Source organism: Schistocerca nitens, chromosome 7, assembly GCF_023898315.1.
Source record: "Schistocerca nitens isolate TAMUIC-IGC-003100 chromosome 7, iqSchNite1.1, whole genome shotgun sequence".
NCBI lineage: Eukaryota > Metazoa > Arthropoda > Insecta > Orthoptera > Acrididae > Schistocerca > Schistocerca nitens.
In genome coordinates, this window is record NC_064620.1 from 578,551,735 (window position 1) to 578,574,533 (window position 22,799).

General features: G+C 43.4%; 1 protein-coding gene across 1 annotated transcript in view; it reads right to left on the minus strand.

Moving 5' to 3' along the window:
• The window catches only part of LOC126195756 (glutamate receptor 3-like), a 123,144-nt gene that overhangs the window by 61,308 nt on the left and 39,037 nt on the right, over positions 1 to 22,799 (minus strand). Inside the window, exons 4-5 of the mRNA XM_049934384.1 lie at positions 15,903 to 16,082; positions 3,632 to 3,834 (exon numbers count right to left, since the gene is read on the minus strand). Of these exons, the coding sequence (XP_049790341.1) occupies positions 3,632 to 3,834; positions 15,903 to 16,082 (383 nt within the window). The remainder of the gene's footprint in view (positions 1 to 3,631; positions 3,835 to 15,902; positions 16,083 to 22,799) is intronic.

Sequence of the window (22,799 nt, forward strand, 5' to 3'; positions counted from 1 at the left end):
CTTCCTCTGTGATACTGCTTTGGAAAAAGGTGTTTAGTATTTCAGCTTTACGCGTGTCATCCTCTGTTTCAATGCCATTATCATCCCAGAGTGTCCGGATATGCTGTTTCGAGCCACTTACTGATTTAACGTAAGACCAGAACTTCCTAGGATTTTCTGTCAAGTCGGTATATAGAATTTTACTTTCGAATTCACTGAACGCTTCACGCATAGCCCTCCTTACGCTAACTTTGACATCGTTTAGCTTCTGTTTGTGTGATAGGTTTTGGCTGCGTTTAAATTTGCAGTGAAGCTCTCTTTGCTTTCGCAGTAGTTTCTTAACTTTGTTGTTGAACCACGTTGGGTTTTTCCCGTCCCTCACAGTTTTACTCGGCACGTACCTGTCTGAAACGCATTTTGCGATTGCCTTGAACTTTTTGCATAAACACTCAACATTGTCAGTGTCAGAACAGAAATTTTCGTTTTGATCTGTTAGGTAGTCTGAAATCTGCCTCCTATTACTCTTGCTAAACAGATAAACCTTCCTCCCCTTTTTTTTATATTCCTATTTACTTCCATATTCAGGGATGCTGCAACGGCCTTATGATCACTGATTCCCTGTTCTGCGCTTACAGAGTCGAAAAGTTCGGGTCTGTTTGCTATCAGTAGGTCCAAGATGTTATCTCCACGAGTCGGTTCTCTGTTTAATTGCTCGAGGTAATTTTCGGATAGTGCACTCAGTATAATGTCACTCGATGCTCTGTCCCTACCACCCGTCCTAAACATCTGAGTGTCCCAGTCTATATCTGGTAAATTGAAATCTACACCTAAGACTATAACATGCTGAGAAAATTTATGTGAAACGTATATCAAATTTTCTCTCAGTCGTTCTGCCACTAATGCTGTGCTATAGAACATACAAAATTGATTAAAATGTAATGAATGTTGGGCTCCATAAGGTTCCCTCTCTGTGCAGTGACCGTGGAATATAAAATTATAAAGAATGTAGCAACCAGTCGCGGAAACATTATTTATTTATCTTGTTGCAAATCGATTTCGACTGATATCAGTCATCATCGGTGCATTTTTCTAACTGATACGTAGAAATCTGCCAAAGACAGTAGTTCTATTTATGGCATGTATCGGTTAGAAAAATGCACCGATGATGACTGATATCAGTCGAAATCGATTTGCAACAAGATAAATAAATTATGTTTCCGCGACTGGTTGCTACATTCTTTATAATTTTAAAAATGTAATGTTTTCTTTATAAACGCATTAAGTAACTTCTCCATTTATGGATGAAAAATTATATCCTCCATATCTCAAGGCCGCGCAGCAACGAGCAACGCGTTCATTGAAGTTCTCGATAGCGTGTCCACAAACATCTGGTGGGATGCCGTTAATAACCCTTTTAATTTCATCCTTCAGTTGGTGTATTCTTCGTGGTTTGTTTACTTACACTTATGATTTCACAAATCCCCCCAAAAAAAATCACAAGGCGTAAGATTGCATATTATCGTAGGCCATTCCTGGTTGCCACGCGAAGACATAATTTTTTGAGAAGACTTTTCATTCAGCAGAGTAGTCATTTCACGGGATGTGTGACACGTTGCACCATCTTATTGAAACCAAAACTCGTCATTTTCATCAATAAGAGGGAAAAATCAATCAGAAAGCACGTGTCGGTTTCGGTCGCCGTTTATACTGACAGTAGCTCCCTCGTCATCTTCAAAAAAATACGAGCCGATCACTCCTCCTGCCCAGAACCCACACTACGCAGTCGTGCGTTGTGGATGCATCTCATCTTCCGGATTTTCGTTACCCCAAATTCTGGTGTCCTGCTTGTTGGCGTAAACACTGAAGTGGAAGTGCGCCTCATCTGAGGAAAATTATTCTTTTTGTGAAGTTCCCGTTCTCCGCTTGTCGAGGCAAGACCCACTGAGCAAATCGATGTCTTTTTTCATGGTTTGCAGGCTTTAACTTGAATCTTGTACGCATGCAATTTCAGATCTTTCGAAACGATTTCATGCAGTGAACTTGGTGATGAATTCAGTCTCTGGGCTCGTCGGCGAACCGATTTTCTGACGCTTACGGTCACATTGTCACGCACGACAGCAATTTTTTCTTGTGTTTGAACAGAACACGGTCGTCCTGTTTCCTTAACGACTGAAACAGAAAACGTCTCAAACTTCCGGATCAATTGCAAACTGAAGATTCGGTTTGAGGAGCATTACGTCCGACTGTCACACGCAGTTATCGGAGGGCTACCGTGGAACTACCACTGTTTCTGTAATAACTTTGCTCAGTTGTCATCTGCTTCATGACAAAAGTAAACATCAAACAACAATGCTCACCACACAAAAGCTACCAAGCTACTAATGGGAAAGGATCGTAGGTAACAAGTATAAAAAAACCACAGCTGCCAACCGTCATATGACAAAATGGCGCAAAATTCAAATTCGTCCTTACTTCCCGCACACCCGTTATTATACTGCTACCCGTGTGCAAACCACATGCCTTGACGACAACCTCCTCGTGCAAATAAAACTACTTGCTACCTACACCACCTGTGAGTTTCCCTATTGTGTGGGAACCGTTACAAAACCATTACCTGGCACACCTATGATTTCTGAGCAGTTAGTAATGACCGGCAAACAAGTGCCACTCTAACTGCGGCCGAGTTGCAACAATGTGTCCAAACCAAGAATTATTTGTTCAGATCCAACAGTTCGATCAGATGTATTCAAATGTGAGACAGCTTTCATGTCAACTGAATTTACTGAGCCTCTGTGCCCATGAAGTGTAATTATATTACAGATCCCTACATTCTTTCGTATCGGTAATGGCAGGCTGTACTCTGCGACTAGACCCCTATAGGACTGGTCTGCTGTGACCATACACTAGTACATCAAACATATCATGTATTTGTGAACGGTAATCGACTGCTGTTTAATAGATCCCACGGTGCCGTTGCCACATCTTCCTTTAAACTGTTCCCTCAGTTGGAATACCACTTTAACATTAATGTGAAGCCATTCCTGTTTTATCTGCCAAACCTACCTTCAGAGATGCGTTCACGTAATCTGTTGCTACCGCTTCTCAATACCAATGAGCACTCGTTATAATTGTTGGATGAGCTTATTACGCAGGAAAACGACAAATTAGACATCTGTAATGGCGATAACTGAGTTGTTTCAGAATGAAAAGCCCAAGCAGCTATACAAGTACTAACATTAAGCACTACCACACAGCTCATATACAGTTTAATGGCAAATTACCGAATTATCAAGAAAAATCTGTTGACCAAGAACAGAAACCTGCAGTAACCTTCTTTTTACAACATCTCACATTGAAATTTATTTACTTTTTGATAACACTAGTTGAAAAATGTCTGTTCTATATTTTCTAGAAACTGTAGGAGGCGTCATGTCCGGTAGTATCAGTCTTTCAGTTCTTGTCTCCTATCTCTCTGACTTTCTCTCTCTCTCTCTCCCTCCCTCCCTCCCACTTTCTCTCTCTGTTTATTTTTGATGCATCCAATTACTTTTTTTGTCCATATCTGGATATTAAATTTTGTGCACTTTGATAGAGCTATTTCATGTACATGAAATGAATGTCGCATTCATGAAATTAAAAAAGCGGCGTTTACCTTGGTTTAACAATGCTGCGACAACGGCAAACGTTGCTGTTATTGGGTCTGCGCGTTCACGTAGCAAGTAATGGAAGAACCACTTGAGGATGCCCGTCGCTATCGCGTATCCCAGCAGGGCAATCCAGACTCTTCCGTCAAACGGCTGCAGGTACGGCTTGAACATCATCTCTTGGAACTGCTTCTGAAAGTAAAACCTGCACCTGGAAGAAAACAACACGCTATCACGTAAGCCTCGAAATGTCCCGGTATTATCTATACCCACTACTTACCAACTTATTTGATTTTAGTTTTACTATAAAGCGAGTTTTCCCGTCTCAGACAAGAAAGACAACGAAGTAAATTTATTATACGTTCAGATGAGTCATTTAATTTTGTGTCTTTGTTGCACTTGGCACGGTAACACTTTAGCCAGCTGATGATGATCTGACGACATTAATTGCAGCAGAATAAAGTACAATGTTATTCATAAAACTACGAGATATACCGAAATACGAATCGTTTCCTTAGCTGCAGAGCGCACCACCAGGAGGCAGGCATGCCGCAGTACGTAGACAAATCGTGCTTCCTGTGTTGTCGCATCGAATTAGTTCATACCTGCAGATAGGTCACGAATGAACAGAATTCAAAAGCGGACTACTGCTGTTGCCTTCCCAGGTAGCAGCAGTAGTCACTTCAAAGAAATTTCATGCACATTTTGACAGTTGCCATGTCACGAATGTTGCCATATTGAACACCTGTAGTTTTAGATAAAAACTTGGAGAGATGTTCTATCCACCGATATATAGGGTGTTTCTTTAAAAGTGAGACAACTATATGTCTTGAAAACCAAGTGTCGTACGAAAAAAATGTTATACGTGAAAATTATTATCAGTAAAGAGGACACCTATCAATGCTACAACTGACCACCTGCTAACCACCCCTCCAGTATGTGCGTGTCAACTTTGTATTTTCAAATGGGAACCCCCTCCCCATTTTTATTGCATATTCGGAGTCTACGACGAAAATACGTACGGTTTGGCAAACCATTGTTACCCATTAGTGATAGATCGGTCTGTAATTGACAAATGTCAGGTTTGCCTATTTTTGCAATTAAGAACCGACGCATCTGATGCTGCATTTCATTTGCGATATAATAAATGTAAATCTTTGCGTCCTAACGTTTGATAATGATGTTCAGAGTCACTTGAGGGTTGCAAATGTCACTGTACAGTACGAATGAAACGCCTAGACATTGACATTTCTTGCAAATAAGCTATATGTATGGTACCATAGTTCTTTGTTCCTTTAGGATTGATAACTTTATCTTGGAACTCTTCCATTTGGTCCGTTTTTGGATAGAAAAAACAACAATATGGGAATTGTGAGTCTGCTTTGATGCAAAACACTTTGTTATTTGTTTACTTATTTATTTCCCAAACTAGTTTCGGCGACAGATATCGCCATCATCAGTGGGTTCTTTAAAACATGCAGAAAATAGCATAGTTGTAAAAACACAGTAACACATTACTAAATTTTTACTGTTCGGTTTTTGAAATATAGTTTTCTGTGGATACTTTCATACTACCTTATTTATTATATATTATGGCATGTTTTTAAGAATTGTTGTCGCTATTTGCGGCATATTTTCTGTGCTTTTTCTGTTGCCATTTTTTCTCAGCGAACATCATATCATATACAACTGTGTGAGCGGCTGTTAGTAAACAAATACTACAAGGTGAACTTAACGTATGTCAGCCTTATACACTTGGGGTTACGGTAGTGTTGTGGAATACAGTGTCGGTGTGTACTGGGCTGTTACTTAGTAATTCAAAAATGGCTCTGACAAGGGAACCTCCCCATCGCACCCCCCTCAGATTTAGTTATAAATTGACACAGTGGATAGGCCTTGAAAAACTGAACACAGATCAATCGAGAAAACAGGAAGAAGTTGTGTGGAACTATGAAAAAATAAGCAAAATATACAAACTGAGTAGTCCAAGTGTAAGATATGCAACACAAGGACTATGTACGCTGAAGAGCGCTGTGGTCCCGTGGTTAGAGTGAGTAACTGCGGGACGAGAGGTCCTTGGTTCGAGTCCCTCCCTCGAGTAAAAATTTTACTTACTTTATTTTCGCAAAGTTACGATCTGACCGTTCATTCATTGACGTCTCTGTTCACTGTAATAAGTTTAGTGTCTGTGTTTTGCGACCGCACCGCAAAACCGTGCGATTAGTAGACGAAAGGACGTGCCTCTCCAATAGGAAGCGAAAACATTTGATCGCAAATTCATAAGTCAACCGATTCCTCCACAGGAAAACACGTCTGAAATATTCTATACGACACTGGTGACGGCATGTGCGTCACATTACAGGAATATGTTGTCGACCCACCTAACTTGCACACTTGGCGAATGGGTAAAAAGATTCTTCTACCTTGCCCGATTTAGGTTTTCTTGTGGATGTGATAATCACTCCCAAAAAAGTGATGAAAACATAAGAGTTTGTCACATAAACGGCAACAAATGAATGCAACAGTTTCACAGTCGCACAGTTTTCCCTGTGCTCTGTCAAAACATACGTTTTTAACGTTTTCAAGTTTTTCCGTGTGTAGACCGTCAAATCCTGCATGTGTCCAAGCAAATCTGAACATGTCCTGGAATTTTGGAGAGCGAAGTTGATCATGTCTGAGTGCATGAACTTTGATAATTGTCTGAAAATAAAAAATTAAAACTTTTCACTCGATGGAGGATTGAACCAGGAACCTTCCATTCCGTAGCTGCTCACGGTAACCACGGGACCACGGTGCTCTTCAGTGTACACGTACCTTTATGTGGCTTATCTTGCACACGAACTACTCAGTTTGTATATTTTGCTTATTTTTTCATAGTTCCATACAACTTCTTCCTGTTTTCTCGATTGATCTGTCTTCAGTTTTTCATGGCCTATCCCTGTGCCAACTTATAACTAAATCTGAGGGGGGTGCGATGGGGAGGTTCCCTTGTGAGCACTATGGGACTCAACTGCTGTGGTCATAAGTCCCCTAGAACTTAGAACTACTTAAACCTAACTAACCTAAGGACAGCACACAACACCCAGCCATCACGAGGCAGAGAAAATCCCTGACCCCGCCGGGAATCGAACCCGGGAACCCGGGCGTGGGAAGCGAGAACGCTACCGCACGACCACGAGCTGCGGGCACTTAGTAATTCGTTGGAAGGAATGTAGCTGATTCTGTACACAGAAAAACAAAACTTTCGCACTCTGTTTATAATCCAGAACATTACGCCATCTTGCTGTTCGCTTGTGTCGTGAGAGATGTATGGCATGTTGCGAGAAAGCTATGAAAACTGTAATGGTAGTTACGATGACTTCTGTTCCTTATTTATGTCTCTGTGTGTGACAGGGAAGTGGTTCTTTTGCGTGTGTGACACAGAACAAACAGCACACACACGCACGTGGACGTGACATTGCAAAGCGATATGAGGTGGAACGAGTATGTGGGAACTGTAGTAGGGAAAGCGAATGGTCGAATTCGGTTTATTGAGAGAATTTTCGGAAAGAGTGGTTCACCCGTAAAAGAGACCGCAAATGAGACGCTGGTGCAACCTATTCTTGAGTACTACTTGAATGTTTGTGAGCCGTGCCAATTCCGATTGAAGGAAAATACTGAAGCAGTTTGGAGTCGGTCTGCTAGATTTGCTGCCGGTAGATTTGAACAACATGTAAGTGTTACGGGGATGCTTCGGGACCAACTGGGGTGCTGATCGTCGTACATTGGTTCAAATGGCTCTGAGCACTATGGGACTTAACTTCTGAGGTCATCAGTCCCCTAGAACTTAGAACTACTTAAACCTAACTAACCTAAGGACATCACACACATCCATGCCCGAGGCATGATTCGAACCTGAGACCGTAGTGGTCGCGCGGTTCCAGACTGAAGCGCTTAGAACCGCTCGGCCACCCCGGCCGGCCGTCGTACATTGCTGCAGCTGTACAAAGCCCTCGTACAATCCCGTATTGACTGTGGAAGCGTGGTGCATCGTTCAGCATCGCTATCCGCACTGCGTCTGCTGGACCCTACAACCACTGTGGAGTTCGGCTCGCGACGGCAGCCTTTCGAGCGAGCCCCGTGAACAGCCTCCTTGTCGAAGCTGGCTTTCCTCTATTGCGGCTCCGGTGGCAACTATTGCTTGCAAATTATACCTCCCACATTCGCGGTTCACCTCGCCAACCAAATTACCGTCTCCTTTTTCCTAACACGGAGATCCATCCACCGCAACGGCGGCCCAGCATTGGGAATCCCCTCGCCGTCCGTGTCTGGTCACTTCTTAATGAACTCGACGCTTTCCCCCTGCCACCTTTCCTGCGGGCCCACTTCCGTACATTTCCATGGTCCATACCTCGGCTACGGCTTCGCCTGGAGCTACATACGGCCCAGAAGGCTCCATTACACCCGAGGTCCTTTGCCGGCAATTTCTCTCTCTTGTAAGTGATTTCCAGGGACAGCGCTGCTTGCCAGTAGGCTGCAGTGTTTTCACTGGAGAGTTGGTAGCCATTTGTCGCGCCCTTGAGCATATTCGCTCCTGCGGCGGTGACTCCTTCTTCATCTGTAATGACTCCTTAAGCAGCCTACAAGCTCTCCACCAGTGCTTCCCTCGACATCCTTTGCTAATGACCATCCATGGGCCTCTTTGTGTCCTCGAGAACAGTGGACGTTCAGTGATCTTCATCTGGATCCCAAAAATGTCAGGGTACTGGGCAATGAACTTGCTGACCACCTGGCCAAACAGGCTACCGGTAAACCAACTCTGGAGATTGGTCTGCCAGAGGCCGATATGTGATCGGTCTTCTGCCACGAAGTTTTCACGATCTGGGATACTGAATGGCGCACCCTCAGTAGACTAATAAACTCCGTGTTATCATGGAGACAACAAATGTGTGGCGGTCATTCATGTGAGCCACCCGAAGGAAATCCGTTGTCTGGCTCCGCATCAGCCGTATGTGGCTAACACATGCTCACCTCCTCCATCGTGAGGACGCACCCTGGTGTCACTGTGGCTCCCCTACAGGTGTCGCCCACGTCTTGTTGGACTGCCCAATTTTAGCCGCTCTGTGGCAGACTTTTAACTTTTGCAGCACCCTGCCTATGGTACTGGGTGACAATGCCTCAACAGCAGATTTAGTTTTACGTTTAATTCGTGAGGGGGGTTTCCATCGTACCATCTGAGGGTGGGCGCGTGGCCTTCTCTCCGAGGCCTCCACCCTCCCTCCGATTTCACTTTCTGTCATCATTTCTGTGCATTTTGTATGCCTTGTTGTTCGTCTTTACCCTTATGTGTGTTAATTTCGCCTTGTCTTTTTGCTGGACATTTTCGTGTGTCTCAGAGTGGGTGACTCATCCTCTTTTATTATTGTGGTCAGCTAGCCCAGACCATCTGCTCTGTGGTTTTAATACCTTCCTCTACGTTTCCTTGTGGTGAACGTTTTCCCCCTGTTTTTGTTCCTTTCTTTCTTTTTCTCTTTCGGTGTTGTTCCCCATTCCTTTTACCCCCACAAATTAAATTTGGGTGTTGTTTTACCTTGAGCTTTGTTTGCATCAGGAAAAAGGGACTGATGACTCCGTAGTTTGGTCCCTTTATACCCCAACCCAACCAACCACCCAACGCTTCGGGATCTCAAATAGGAATCCTTGGAGGGAAGGCTACGCTCTTCTGAAGAAACCCTATTGAGAAAATTTAGAGAACCGGCATTTGACGCTGACTGCCGAACGATTCTGCGGCCGCAAAGATACATTGCGCATAAGGGCCACAAAGATAAGACACGAGAAATTAAGGCTCATACGGAGGCATATAGACAGTCGTTTTTCCTTCGCTCTGTTTCGAATGGAACAGGAAAGGAAATGACTAGTAGTGGTCCAGGGTACCCTAAACCACGCACCGTACGGTGGCTTGCGGAGTATCTATGTAGATGTAGATGTAGACGCATGTGCAATAAATTGTTATGATTTCCTCAACCATACTAAAATTACAGCAGTTCTATCGAGACAAGCCTACAACAGTTTGAAAGATATTACATGCATGAAAGCGTAGACAACGATACCGAAAACTAAACGTATGTTAAGATTTCATCTCGCAGACGAATTGTCCTAATTACTAAACTATCGTAGGTAAATGAACGTAATTTACAATACTGCTTGGCCTGTTGCTATGAAGTGTTGAAATAAACCGGCAGTGTCCTAGGCGTTATTGGTCAAGAGATGTATTCTCAAATCATGAGGTGAAAATGCGACCTGTTCACGTGCAGGTAACTTTAACAATCTTGTTCAAAGTGCTGCGTGCAGTTTCTTTCTTTTTTTTCTTTTGTTTTTTTTTATATAAATGTTGCGCCACACTGGCCTTTTGCTGACCGTTTCTTTTTTTACATTTTCTGACACAGTTGAAATATCATCCTTTAGTGATCGACATCGACTAGGTTTTAGGCTAGGATAGATGCGGTACACGAGAACAGGAGGTGACCTCCATATATATCGTGTCTATGATTACACTCTTAATGAGAATATGATTTCATCCAACGAGATTGTATGATGACTACGCTACTTGCAGATGATCAATTTTTAATCTCGAACAGTCAACATAGACTTCAGAGTGCTACCTATGAACTACACAAAATGTGTCAAATAGAATGGTCAGGAACAATATGGAAAGCTTGTAAGGGTGTTGCAGGGTAGGTTGTGCTAAGAAATACACTGGAGTCCAAAATTAAAGCAACCAATCGCTGTTTCCCCGTCCTTTGTGTAATTCGTTATACACTCCTGGAAATTGAAATAAGAACACCGTGAATTCATTGTCCCAGGAAGGGGAAACTTTATTGACACATTCCTGGGGTCAGATACATCACATGATCACACTGACAGAACCACAGGCACATAGACACAGGCAACAGAGCATGCACAATGTCGGCACTAGTACAGTGTATATCCACCTTTCGCAGCAATGCAGGCTGCTATTCTCCCATGGAGACGATCGTAGAGATGCTGGATGTAGTCCTGTGGAACGGCTTGCCATGCCATTTCCACCTGGCGCCTCAGTTGGACCAGCGTTCGTGCTGGACGTGCAGACCGCGTGAGACGACGCTTCATCCAGTCCCAAACATGCTCAATGGGGGACAGATCCGGAGATCTTGCTGGCCAGGGTAGTTGACTTACTCCTTCTAGAGCACGTTGGGTGGCACGGGATACATGCGGACGTGCATTGTCCTGTTGGAACAGCAAGTTCCCTTGCCGGTCTAGGAATGGTAGAACGATGGGTTCGATGACGGTTTGGATGTACTGTGCACTATTCAGTGTCCCCTCGACGATCACCAGTGGTGTACGGCCAGTGTAGGAGATCGCTCCCCACACCATGATGCCGGGTGTTGGCCCTGTGTGCCTCGGTCGTATGCAGTCCTGATTGTGGCGCTCACCTGCACGGCGCCAAACACGCATACGACCATCATTGGCACCAAGGCAGAAGCGACTCTCATCGCTGAAGACGACACGTCTCCATTCGTCCCTCCATTCACGCCTGTCGCGACACCACTGGAGGCGGGCTGCACGATGTTGGGGCGTGAGCGGAAGACGGCCTAACGGTGTGCGGGACCGTAGCCCAGCTTCATGGAGACGGTTGCGAATGGTCCTCGCCGATACCCCAGGAGCAACAGTGTCCCTAATTTGCTGGGAAGTGGCGGTGCGGTCCCCTACGGCACTGCGTAGGATCCTACGGTCTTGGCGTGCATCCGTGCGTCGCTGCGGTCCGGTCCCAGGTCGACGGGCACGTGCACCTTCCGCCGACCACTGGCGACATCGATGTACTGTGGAGACCTCACGCCCCACGTGTTGAGCAATTCGGCGGTACGTCCACCCGGCCTCCCGCATGCCCACTATACGCCCTCGCTCAAAGTCCGTCAGCTGCACATACGGTTCACGTCCACGCTGTCGCGGCATGCTACCAGTGTTAAAGACTGCGATGGAGCTCCGTATGCCACGGCAAACTGGCTGACACTGACGGCGGCGGTGCACAAATGCTGCGCAGCTAGTGCCATTCGACGGCCAACACCGCGGTTCCTGGTGTGTCCGCTGTGCCGTGCGTGTGATCATTGACACACCGGTGTCAATGTGTTCTTTTTTCCATTTCCAGGAGTGTATAATCATACAAACTCCCAAAAGATGTCCATACGATCGTGTTCTGCACGGAAGACGGCATTCTCGTCAACGGACAACCACGCAAACGATGACGTAGAGCACCTGTCAAACGGGTTATTGTTTGCCTGGTAGTCCCACATCCACAATCACTGAGTACATAGTCACAGATGGTAGAGTATGGCACAGAGAAGATGCATACTGGACTCTCTGCGGTGAAGGGCCATCGGGAGAATGGAAGCAGGACAGTCGCAAATGATGTGGCCAGATGGCTTAATGTGAACCGTTCTGGTATTTCTCGGATGTGGCGATAGTTCAGTATCCCGAAGACCAGTACAGGGCTGACCAAGTGTGACATCAGAAGGGAGCGTTATTTGGCTGTAAGGGCACTACGGGTACCACCTTCGTACACCACGGCAACTGGCGTCTGACCTCGCAGCATTCACTGGACGTGTTTTATCGAGGCAAATGGTGTACAGAAGGCTTCAGCAGAGTGGCCTTTATTGTCAGAGACCTGCTGTATGTGTGTCTCTGACACGACTTCACAGAAGGGAACGACTAGAGTGGAGTCATCAACATGCCACATGGATAGTTGAACAGTGTTCTTTTCACAGATGAGCCTCGATTTGGTCAGAAGAGTGATTCTCGACGAATTCGCATCTGAAGGGAACATGCAATACGATGTTGAGACCAAAACATTGTGGAAAGAGACCGATATCGAGGAGGATCTTACTGGTGTGAGCAGGGATTATGTTGACCACCCAGTTACCTCTTTATGAAATTGTACGAGTGAATCGAGAAGGTTTAACTGCAGTCAGGAATCGTGACAAGATCTTGGGACCTCATGTGGAGTCTTTGCGAAGTTCTGTAGACCAGTTTTTGTACTGATGGACGATAACGCCCGACCTCATAGACCATGGGCAATTGACGTTTTCTTGGAAACGGAAGATATTGTATGGTTTGCTCGCTCTCCCGATTTGAATCCAATAGAGGACGTCTGGGATGCACTAGGGAGATGGATTACATCGCTTCAGCATCCATCATCCAAGACTTGGTTCAAGTGGCACTATAGGACTTAACTTCAGGTCGTCAGTCCCCTAGAACTTAGAACTACTTAAACCTAACTAACCTAAGGACATCACACACATCGATGCCCGAGGCAGCATTCGAACCTGCGACCGTAGCAGCAGCGCGGTTCCAGATTGTAGCGCCTAGAACCGCCCGGCCACTCCGGCTGGCCTCCAAGACTTGCTAGGAGCTCTTAGGGAGTACTGGGCGATATTCCCCAAACATGAGATTGATGACATCATTCACAGCATTTTCCGTCGTTGTCAGGCCTGTATGGCTGCCGCAGGCGGTCACACCTTACTGAGCACAGCAATCAGTTATTGGAATGTGTGTGCAAATCCGTTAAGTTGGAAGAAACGAAGAACATCTTTGTCTACCGTTATCCACGTTGCAGTTGTTTACGTTCCGCGTTTTTTACATTGTTTCTACTTTACTGTTGCCTGTTTATACTGCTTTGGGGCAAAATAAACGCAACCTTGCAAAATTTTCGTTGTTGCTTTAATTTTGGAGACCGGTGTAAATTTTAAGAAAAAAATTCGATACGTTACGTCCTTTCCGAATTGATTTGCATTGAAGTTAGCCAACTGGGCCACTGCGCGTGCAAATTTTGTTTGACACACACCGGATTCTACTTTCGTATTTTACATGTAGAAGTAAGGTAACCTTCAACCTCTGTATCTTGAAAATGGATAAAGAAATCAAGGTTGTTCGAGATCTGGATCTTAGGAATACATCCTAAAAATTTCAGCCATTTGCTGTACATAGCCGTCTCGGAATCCAGGACTCAGTTTTAGTTCCCAAAAACCATATTTTTCGGGTTTTCTTAGGAACCGCCCATGAACTAAATGGTGCCTCTATAAGCGCCTTAATCATTTCAGACCTGAATCTTTTCTAGAGAACGGAAATTTTTTCTTTATGTGGTGATGCTGTCAGGTGATTTTTTAATGATTTTAGATGCAAGATTTATACAAAAATATGTATCTGTATTCAAAACATACTTTGTACACTTGGCTTCATTTTATGGGCTAAAAATCTAATTACGAAATATTCTCTGTTGTATTAAACACCAAATCTTCAGTCAATAATTACCACGCAAAATAACGATAACAATATTCGATTATCTATATAGCGAATCAACCACGTCAGTGTATTCTGATGACACGAGCTGCTGTGCGCTGCTACGTTGACTTGCTTGTATTTTCATAGAGATGTCCAATATTTGGCAGCACTTGCGCATGATGAAAAGGTTGAAAATTCACAAATGTGTACCTCAGGTTTCCATTGGTAAACAATACTTCTGTCGCAGCTAAGACGCAGTAAAATTTAATGTGCACAACTGTAGACAGAGGGTCTGAAGGGGTTAAGCGCACCGTAGACCACATATAATGCAAAAATAACCAACAGACTTTCTCAATTTGCCAAGCTAGAGGAAGTGTGAAACATTCAAACTTTGACCCCGTACTGTAGAATAGTTGCAGTAAGACGATCCCCCTGCTGTGTTTACAAATGGTCCCTAGCCCAAGGGCCATTCAAAACACTTGAGCGTATCTTTCTATCGGCAGTAGAACCCGAGATATGAGCCCCGAAAAAATCCCGTTTATGGGTGGCGTTTTGGAACATTCTCGCATTAGGAAGCGCGTACTATCGCATATGTTGTTGTTGTTGTAGTGGTCTTCAGTCCTGAGACTGGTTTGATGCAGCTCTCCATGCTACTCTATCCTGTGCAAGCTTCTTCATCTCCCAGTACCTACTGCAACCTACATCCTTCTGAATCTTCTTGGTGTATTCATCTCTTGGTCTCCCTCTACGATTTTTACCCTCCACGCTGCCCTCCAATACTAAATTGGTGATTACTTGATGCCTCAGAACATGTCCTAGCAACCGATCACTTCTTCTAGTCAAGTTGTGCCACAAACTCCTCTTCTCCCCAATCCTATTCAATACCTCCTCATTAGGTATGTGATCTACCCATTTAATCTTCAGCATTCTTCTGTAGCACCACATTTCGAAAGCTTCTATTCTCTTCTTGTCCAAACTATTTATCGTCCGTGTTTCGCTTCCATACATGGCTACACTCCATACAAATACTTTCAGAAATGACTTCCTGACACTTAAATCTATACTCGATGTTAACAAATTTCTGTTATTCAGAAACGCTTTCCTTTCCATTGCCAGTCTACGTTTTATATCCTCTCTACTTCGACCATCATCAGTTATTTTGCTCCCCCAAATAGCAAAACTCCTTTACTACTTTCAGTGTCTCATTTCCTAATCTAATTCCCTCAACATCACCCGACTTAATTCGACTACATTCCATTATCCTCGTTTTGCTTTTGTTGATGTTCATCTTATATCCTCCTTTCAAGACACTATCCATTCCATTCAACTGCTCATCCAAGTCCTTTGCTATCTCTGACAGAATTACAATGTCATCGGCAAACCTCAGAATTTTTATCACTTCTCCATGGATTTTAATACCTACTCCGAATTTTTCTTTTGTTTCCTTCACTGCTTGCTCAATATACAGATTGAATAACATCGGGGATAGGCTAAAACCCTGTCTCACTCCCTTCCCAACCACTACTTCCCTTTCATGCCCCTCGACTCTTATAACTGCCATCTGGTTTCTGTACAAATTGTAAATAGCCTTTCGCTCCTTGTATTTTACCCCTTCCACCTTCAGAATTTGAAAGAGAGTATTCCAGTCAACATTGTCAAACGCTTTCTCTAAGTCTACAAATGCTAGAAACGTAGGTTTGCCTTTTCTTAATATATATATATATATATAAAGGAATAAAAATATTTTACGTAAACTAAACAGGCCAAAATATAAATCCCGTCTGCTGCGACTGGAGGAGTCGAGATCACCGTTACATTTTTGGCAATTGTTCCGCACGTTAAAAGATTCATTGGACGACTAGCAATATAATGGGAGGGCCATTTGTAGGTGCAACAGGCCAACCGAGGCTTAACACATGATAGATGAAGAACAGAAAAGGATGAAAAAGAGAAATATGGACAGGTCGGCCCCACAGGGAAACGGACCCAGCGTTGCGCACTGGCTGGGCGAAACTCAGCGCGTCGATGCGGTCCAGGCCGATGGTCACTTCGCAGGCGGAGATGTCGGCCTCCCTTCTCTGGAGGACGCCGATCAGCCCGCTCCACTCGGTCGAGTTGGGCCTGCGGTGCCCGTAGGAGTAGCCGGGCAGAACGGAGAGAGTGTACCTGCGGGAAGAGATGCGGTCATCATTGCAAGTCGCACCAAATTTCTACAAAATGGGCGAGGGGCTGTAGGGAACCCCGTGCAGCCGCCTCTCAGGAGTCACGGAGGTTATCTTTAGGAGATTAACACTGTGACGTTTAAAATTTATTTTCCATGTACTTAAAAAAGAAAAAGTCAAAAACCATCTTCCTGTTTAATAAATGACACACTTTCACTACCAAAGAAATTTCAAGCGACTGTTTTTGAAAATCGGTGAAGTTGATGTGCCACACGAACCCACCTAGATCCATGCTTTCATGTGAACTTAGGATTTCCAGAGATAAAGTTTTCATTTTAGATTGATTTTTTTAAGATAGCAAGTATCGAACATAGTTTAACAGATCAGTACCAACAGAGATGTATTCTACTGACAGTGAAAAACATGAAATATCGCACACAAGTTTTCAGCGTAACATTTGAAGATGGCTTTGACATACTGCACACTTATATTTTCGACATTCTGCGAAATATTTACAAACGAGTTGAATTACTGGGAAGTTTAGTAACGTTTCTCAAACAATGTCTATCGTCTGTAAGAAAACACACTCTGTTACTTCAGACATTCTTGGAACTGCGAAGATGATGATCTGATCTGATTTTCGTGAAACAGGTACACTATGAACATACGCTGTGCCATTTGATTGGTCACAGCCACCTATATATCCAGCTCATGGTCTGCAGTATTTCTCTTCAAGTTCCGAAAGCATCTCGCTACTTGTAGCACTAGGCAGATGCGAGATGTGCACGTCCCAACGCTCAAAATTGCGTATTACTTTAGTGCGATATATGTGCCCCAACAGCCCTGAAGGGGTTTTATCAAAGTATATACATTTCAGAAATGCAGCACAAGAATATCGTACATTGAAGAGCCAGAGAAACTGGTATACCCGCCTAATGTCGTGTCGCCCCCTCCCCCCCCCCCCCCCCCCCGAGCACGCAGAAATGCCGCAACACGACGACGCACGGACTCAACTAATGTTTGAAGTAGTGATGGTCGGAATTGACACCATGAATCCTGAAGGGCTGTCCATAAATCCGTAAGAGTACGAGGGGGTGGAGACCACTTCTGAAAAGCACGGCACGTTGCAAGACCTCCCAGATATATTCAATACTTTAATGTCTGGAAAGTTTGGTGGCCAGCGGAAGTGTTTAAACTCAAAAGAGTGTTTCTGGAGCCACTCTGTGAGCAATTCTGGGCGTGTGGGGTGTCGCATGGCCCAGCTGAAACTGTCCAAGTCCGTCGTAATACACAATGGACATGACTGGATGCAGGTAATCAGACAGGATGCTTACATATGTGCACCTGCCAGAGTCGTATCTAGATGTATCAGGGGTCCCATATGACTCCAACTGCACACGCCCCACACCATTAGTGAGCCTCCACCAGCTTGAACAGTTCCCTGGTGAAATGAAGGGTCCATGGATTCATGAGGTTGTCCCCATACCCTTGCATGTCCATCCGACCACCACAATTTCAAACGAGACTCGCCTGAGGTTTGCAGTCATCAACAGTCCAATGTTGGATGAGGCATAAGGCTTTGTGTCATGCAGTCATCAAGGGTACACGAGTGGGCCTTCAGCTCCGAAAGCCCATATTGATGATGTTTCGTTGAATGGTTTGCATGCTGACACTTGTTGATGGCGCAGCACTGAAATGTGCAGCGATATGTGGAACAGTTGCACTTCTGTCACGTTGAACGATTCTCTTCAGTCGTCAGTCGTCTTTGGTCCTGTTCTTGCAGGCTCTCTTTCTCGGCACAGCGATGTCGGAGATTTGATTTTTTTTTTTATCGGATTTCTGATATTCACGGTACACTTGTGAAATGGTCATACGGGAAAATCTCCACTTCTTCACTACCTGGGAGATGCCGTGTCCCATCACTCATGCGCCGACTATAACACCACGTTCAAACTCACTTAAATCTTGAAAACCTGCCACTGGAGCAGCAGTAACCGCTCTAACAAGTGCGCCAGACACTTGTCTTATATAGGCATTGCCGACCACAGCGTCATATTCTACCTATTTACATATCTCAGTATCTGAATGCGCGTGCCTATGCCAGTTTTCTTGGCGCTTCAGTGCAAAAGAAAAGGGAATACCGTGCATCGGAATCGTGAGAAAATACACACCTTAACAGCACATTTTCCATCATCCTGATATGTCACGCCGGTGCATTGGTATTCTGACTGTTTCTGTATCAATCGGACGTCCGACCCTGATGTTGTCTGTAAACATGGGCACAGTTACTGTGAGCATTACCTGCTGTTGGAAAGCTGCACTCGAATCGACTGGAGTATTTCTGTTGAAAGTATAGCACCAGTAGAGACGCATTAGAGACGTCTGTGGAACAATAGAGTGAACGTATATCAAGTCACGAAGGAAAATCGTGACCAACGATCGGGTTGGCGTCATCACATTACGCACTTTGTACATTGTCAATCAGGGAAGTTGCTCGATGTGTCTACTAGAGTCAAAGTTATCTGGTGCAGACATGGAATCGCTTCCAAGTGACATGTACGATTGAAGAATTACACCGCACAGGCCATTCACGTTCGACAAGTGCATATGATGATCGGTACCTACGACTTTTGAGTCGAAGGAACCGCTAGCTGAGCGTTCCAGAAATGAATTAGGCCTAAAAGACGCCATGTATCGCATCAAACTGTTAGGAGACAATTGTATGATGCGAATCTCCGTTCCTGACGACCATGGCGAGAAACACATCATACACCACAGCACCATCGACTTGGTTACAGATGGGCAAGAAATGGTGCAGAATGAACGCCTCAGGACTGGTGTTGAACGTTGTCTATGGACAAAACTCGGACCTGTTTGTACCCTGACAATTGTGACGCCATGTTTGGCCAGAAACCTGGTAACATACAACACCCATGTGTAACAAAGAGGCAGTGGAATGATGTTCACGACTGACACTGCATGGGGTCGCTGTACACCTCTTGTGGTTGGTGAACGGTGTAAGGCATCCAGATTTTATGGACCTTACATGAGACTGATCCATAACAACAGTATGATAAAGTATGAGACACTCAGCATATAATAATTACATGATATAAACAAAAGGCAATTGCAGTTAATCTCATGTACCGAAAACTAACAAAACAATAGCTACCAATATACGGATAGAGGCAAGAATAAACGACTTAAAGTGCAACGCATTTTGGAGATGAACTGAGGAGGTGGTTAATGGAATCGGAAAACCCCATTTAACGAGAGAATGGCGAGTTTCAGCACAGAAAGGGATAAGGCCAGAACACTACATTATTCCTTTTAACCTAAATACGGCTGGGAACGAGGGTAGTGGCAGCATGGCATTAACAGGGTTAGGCTGCGACCCACCAAGAAAAATAAAATTCAACTCCAGCGAGACGGTGATTGGCTGAAGCCATCCTGGGCGATGCAGATGCAACACTGTAGTGAGATTACCATTATATAAAAGCATTTTGAGAAATGAAATGGATATGTCTCTCTCTCTTCTCATGGTGGACCGCTCAAGTGTGTGGAAAAATAGCGAGGGTGTTGAGAGCTTTGCTTTCTGTGAAGTGAGCACGATATGCTTCACGTATCATGATGACAGATAGCAAAGAGGTTGTTAATTAATCCTGTGGGAATTTTTGCCGGCAAAGAAATTGTGCATGTTGCTCGAATCCTTAGCTAGTGTGCAATAGCCATTATTTTGACTAGGGAAAGATTAACGTTCTACAGAACGCAGGAAAGTTGAGACTGAGTGAATTCAGTCAAGGCCAGCGTAGAGAATTTGTGTTTCAGATCCAGCACGGAAACAACACCATTGCAGATGCCACTTGGTAAAGTACCATCACGCATTAGGCCACAGTAAATGTTGAGTCTAGATTTTGCTCACTCCAACTTGTGTACACTTTGACCATTGAATATCTCAAGCTTGGATACTAACCTACCCTCACATTGAGTACATGAGAGTTTTTTCTTTGGTTCAAAAAGTAAATTTATTCTGCACCAACTCAGTGCATTGACCAGCTATGACGATGTAGATGTAAATGAGCTGATGAAGATTTTTAATCATCCTTTCCTGTGATAAAGATTTTTCATATGTAGAGATAATAATTTTAATAATTGTCAGTTCAATATGTCCAAGAGTTAAATATTTTGTTATTGAGTGTCAAAATAAATTGAATGTGATTGTTCTCAACTTCTTGGAGGGTTCTTAATGTTGAGCATTTGTTGAAACAACAGTTGTGTTTCCCATTCCTGAGGGGAGTTGGATAGTTTTACACATTTTTATTAGGTCACTTTCTTGTCTGTTTGTCTTTTCAATGTAAAGTTTTTAGTTTTAAGCTAACTACTGGTGAGCTAGGGACCTGAAGCGCCTGACGAAGCTCATAACTAGATGGCAATGCAATATTACCTCACTTTCATTCCTATTACCTCTCTTTAATGCCTGGTATGAGGTACAGGGTACATTCCTTTTCTTTCTGTCTGTTTGGTAAAAAATGTTCAGTTGATTTTAAACTAGCTTCCCAATGAGCTACAGACTTGAAACTTTCAAAATAGTTCATAACTGGATGGCAATGCAACATTACCTTGTTTTCATGTGTGTTTTATGGGGTAGGGCAAATTTTGTACCACTTTACCTGTTCCAGTTGTGAATATTTCATGGAAGAAGAGTTGATAAATCTCTGAGTGGGCTCAGTTCCGTCATTTTTATTTATTTATTTTTTATTTATTTATTTATTTATTTTATTTTTTTTATTTTAAAGGATATACATGAGAGAAGCAATATATTTCCTGACTCTGGTGAAGAGAAACTGAAAGAAACTAACATTTACCACATGTCTGTTGTCACATCATCAAAATATTTGAAATTGATTGAAAAATTTCACACTGTCCAACATGATATCCTGCTAGACAAATTAGAATATGTCGGTATACGAGGAGTGGCAGCCTCAAACATGGGTTCAAAATATGCTCATGATTGATGATGCCATGAGCACCAAGGACATCACAGCTGGCAGTTAGTACCAGCAGCTCATCAGCACTTATTTCACTTAATAACGGCCAAGGAGTACTTGGTTGGAAGCTCATAGCATTTTAACCACTTGATGCAACTGGAAGCCTGTGGTCATTTTACTGAATGAAGGGTGTCCAAAGCACTCTGAACGTTCATTACCAGCACTGTTAGATGAAAAAGGGCTCATTTGAAGGAGTAGTGAGGTTAGAAGTTTAGGAAAGGGAACCAACCAGTGTCTCCTCTAAGCCTACGAAGGTTGAATGATTACAGTCTCAGTAGTAAGATAAGGGCACAGAAGAAGGGAAACTTCACTGATAAATGCTTCCAATGCTGCAGCAAAACTTTGGTGGGTTCAGGATTTTTGTGGAGGAACTAAAACTCTTACTACAGTGGTGGCTGATGTGTTTACCTCTCCAGGAGACTCACCTCAAAAACACTGATGCCTGCATGGAAAGGAAGAACTTGGTGGTGAGACGGATGATGGCTTAGTGACAGTATTCATCAATGACAAATACACACCAGTTTGCAAGAAACTGCTGAAATACTGTATGTGCCAGATAGTATGACAATATGCTTCCTACAATTTCCTCATAATAGAGCTCTGCACAATCAGGCTAAAAATCTCATCACATAGTTTCCTCAACTGTTTCACATTTGTGGAGATTTTAATGCACATCATAAGTTATGGTGCTCTGTCACAACATGCCTGCATGGTTGAGCTATTAGGGGCTTCTTCCTAGATCTATGTCATCTCAACATAAGGTCAGAACACATGCTTGACCACTGCAATTGTGTAATTCTCGGCCTCCAATCTATTCTTGTGATCTCCAAGCCTCACACATGCTTCTCAGTGGGAAGGGGATGATGACCTGCACTCGCAGCCTCTCAAGAAGCAAGGCCAAAAAGCCACTGTATTTAAAATTAAGGAGACCAAAAATATGCCATAGTTTGTGAAATTTGTCAGTCATTCTAATAAACCACCCTTTGTATGGGAAGCCATTAAGATGTCAGAAATGCCCTTTTAATGTAGTACAATAAGGAAACACATTGCAGGTCATATATGGGAACTTGACTTTCACTGACACAGCCAGCCACAATACTAGGTGCATGCTGAGAGGGGTAGTTGGAACTTTAATTCCATCAATGATTAAATCTGATATGTAAGTAATATCTAAGGGTTAATGAATAATTTGACACCAATCTATAACTGAAGTATTTGATACCTTTGTGTACGTAATTCTGTCTTTGCTTTACAAGCTTATTTTTTGAGCAAAGTAATTGTTACGAAAAGGATAGTTGCTACTCACCATATAGCAGAGATGCTGAGTTGCAGTTAGGCACCAAAAAAAATACTGTCACAATTAGCCATAATCCTTTTCATAATAACTATTGTTATATAATATGTTGATTAGAGAAATTGCTGTATTGGAATCAAAATACAACATAAAATAATATTTTTGAACAAATTATGTGTAGTTAAGAATGTTGTAATAACAAATTATGAAAAATTGTTTGGTAGCGCAAATCTTGTTTTACTTGGAAACAGACGTTAATTAGTGAAGGTTGCATTATTAGACAGATATTCAGAAGAAATTTTTCTGAGTGTTTTGTGGATTTCTCAAAAAAATTTGTTGTTGAAAGGACCTGGACCTTGTCATCAAGAACTATAAAGAT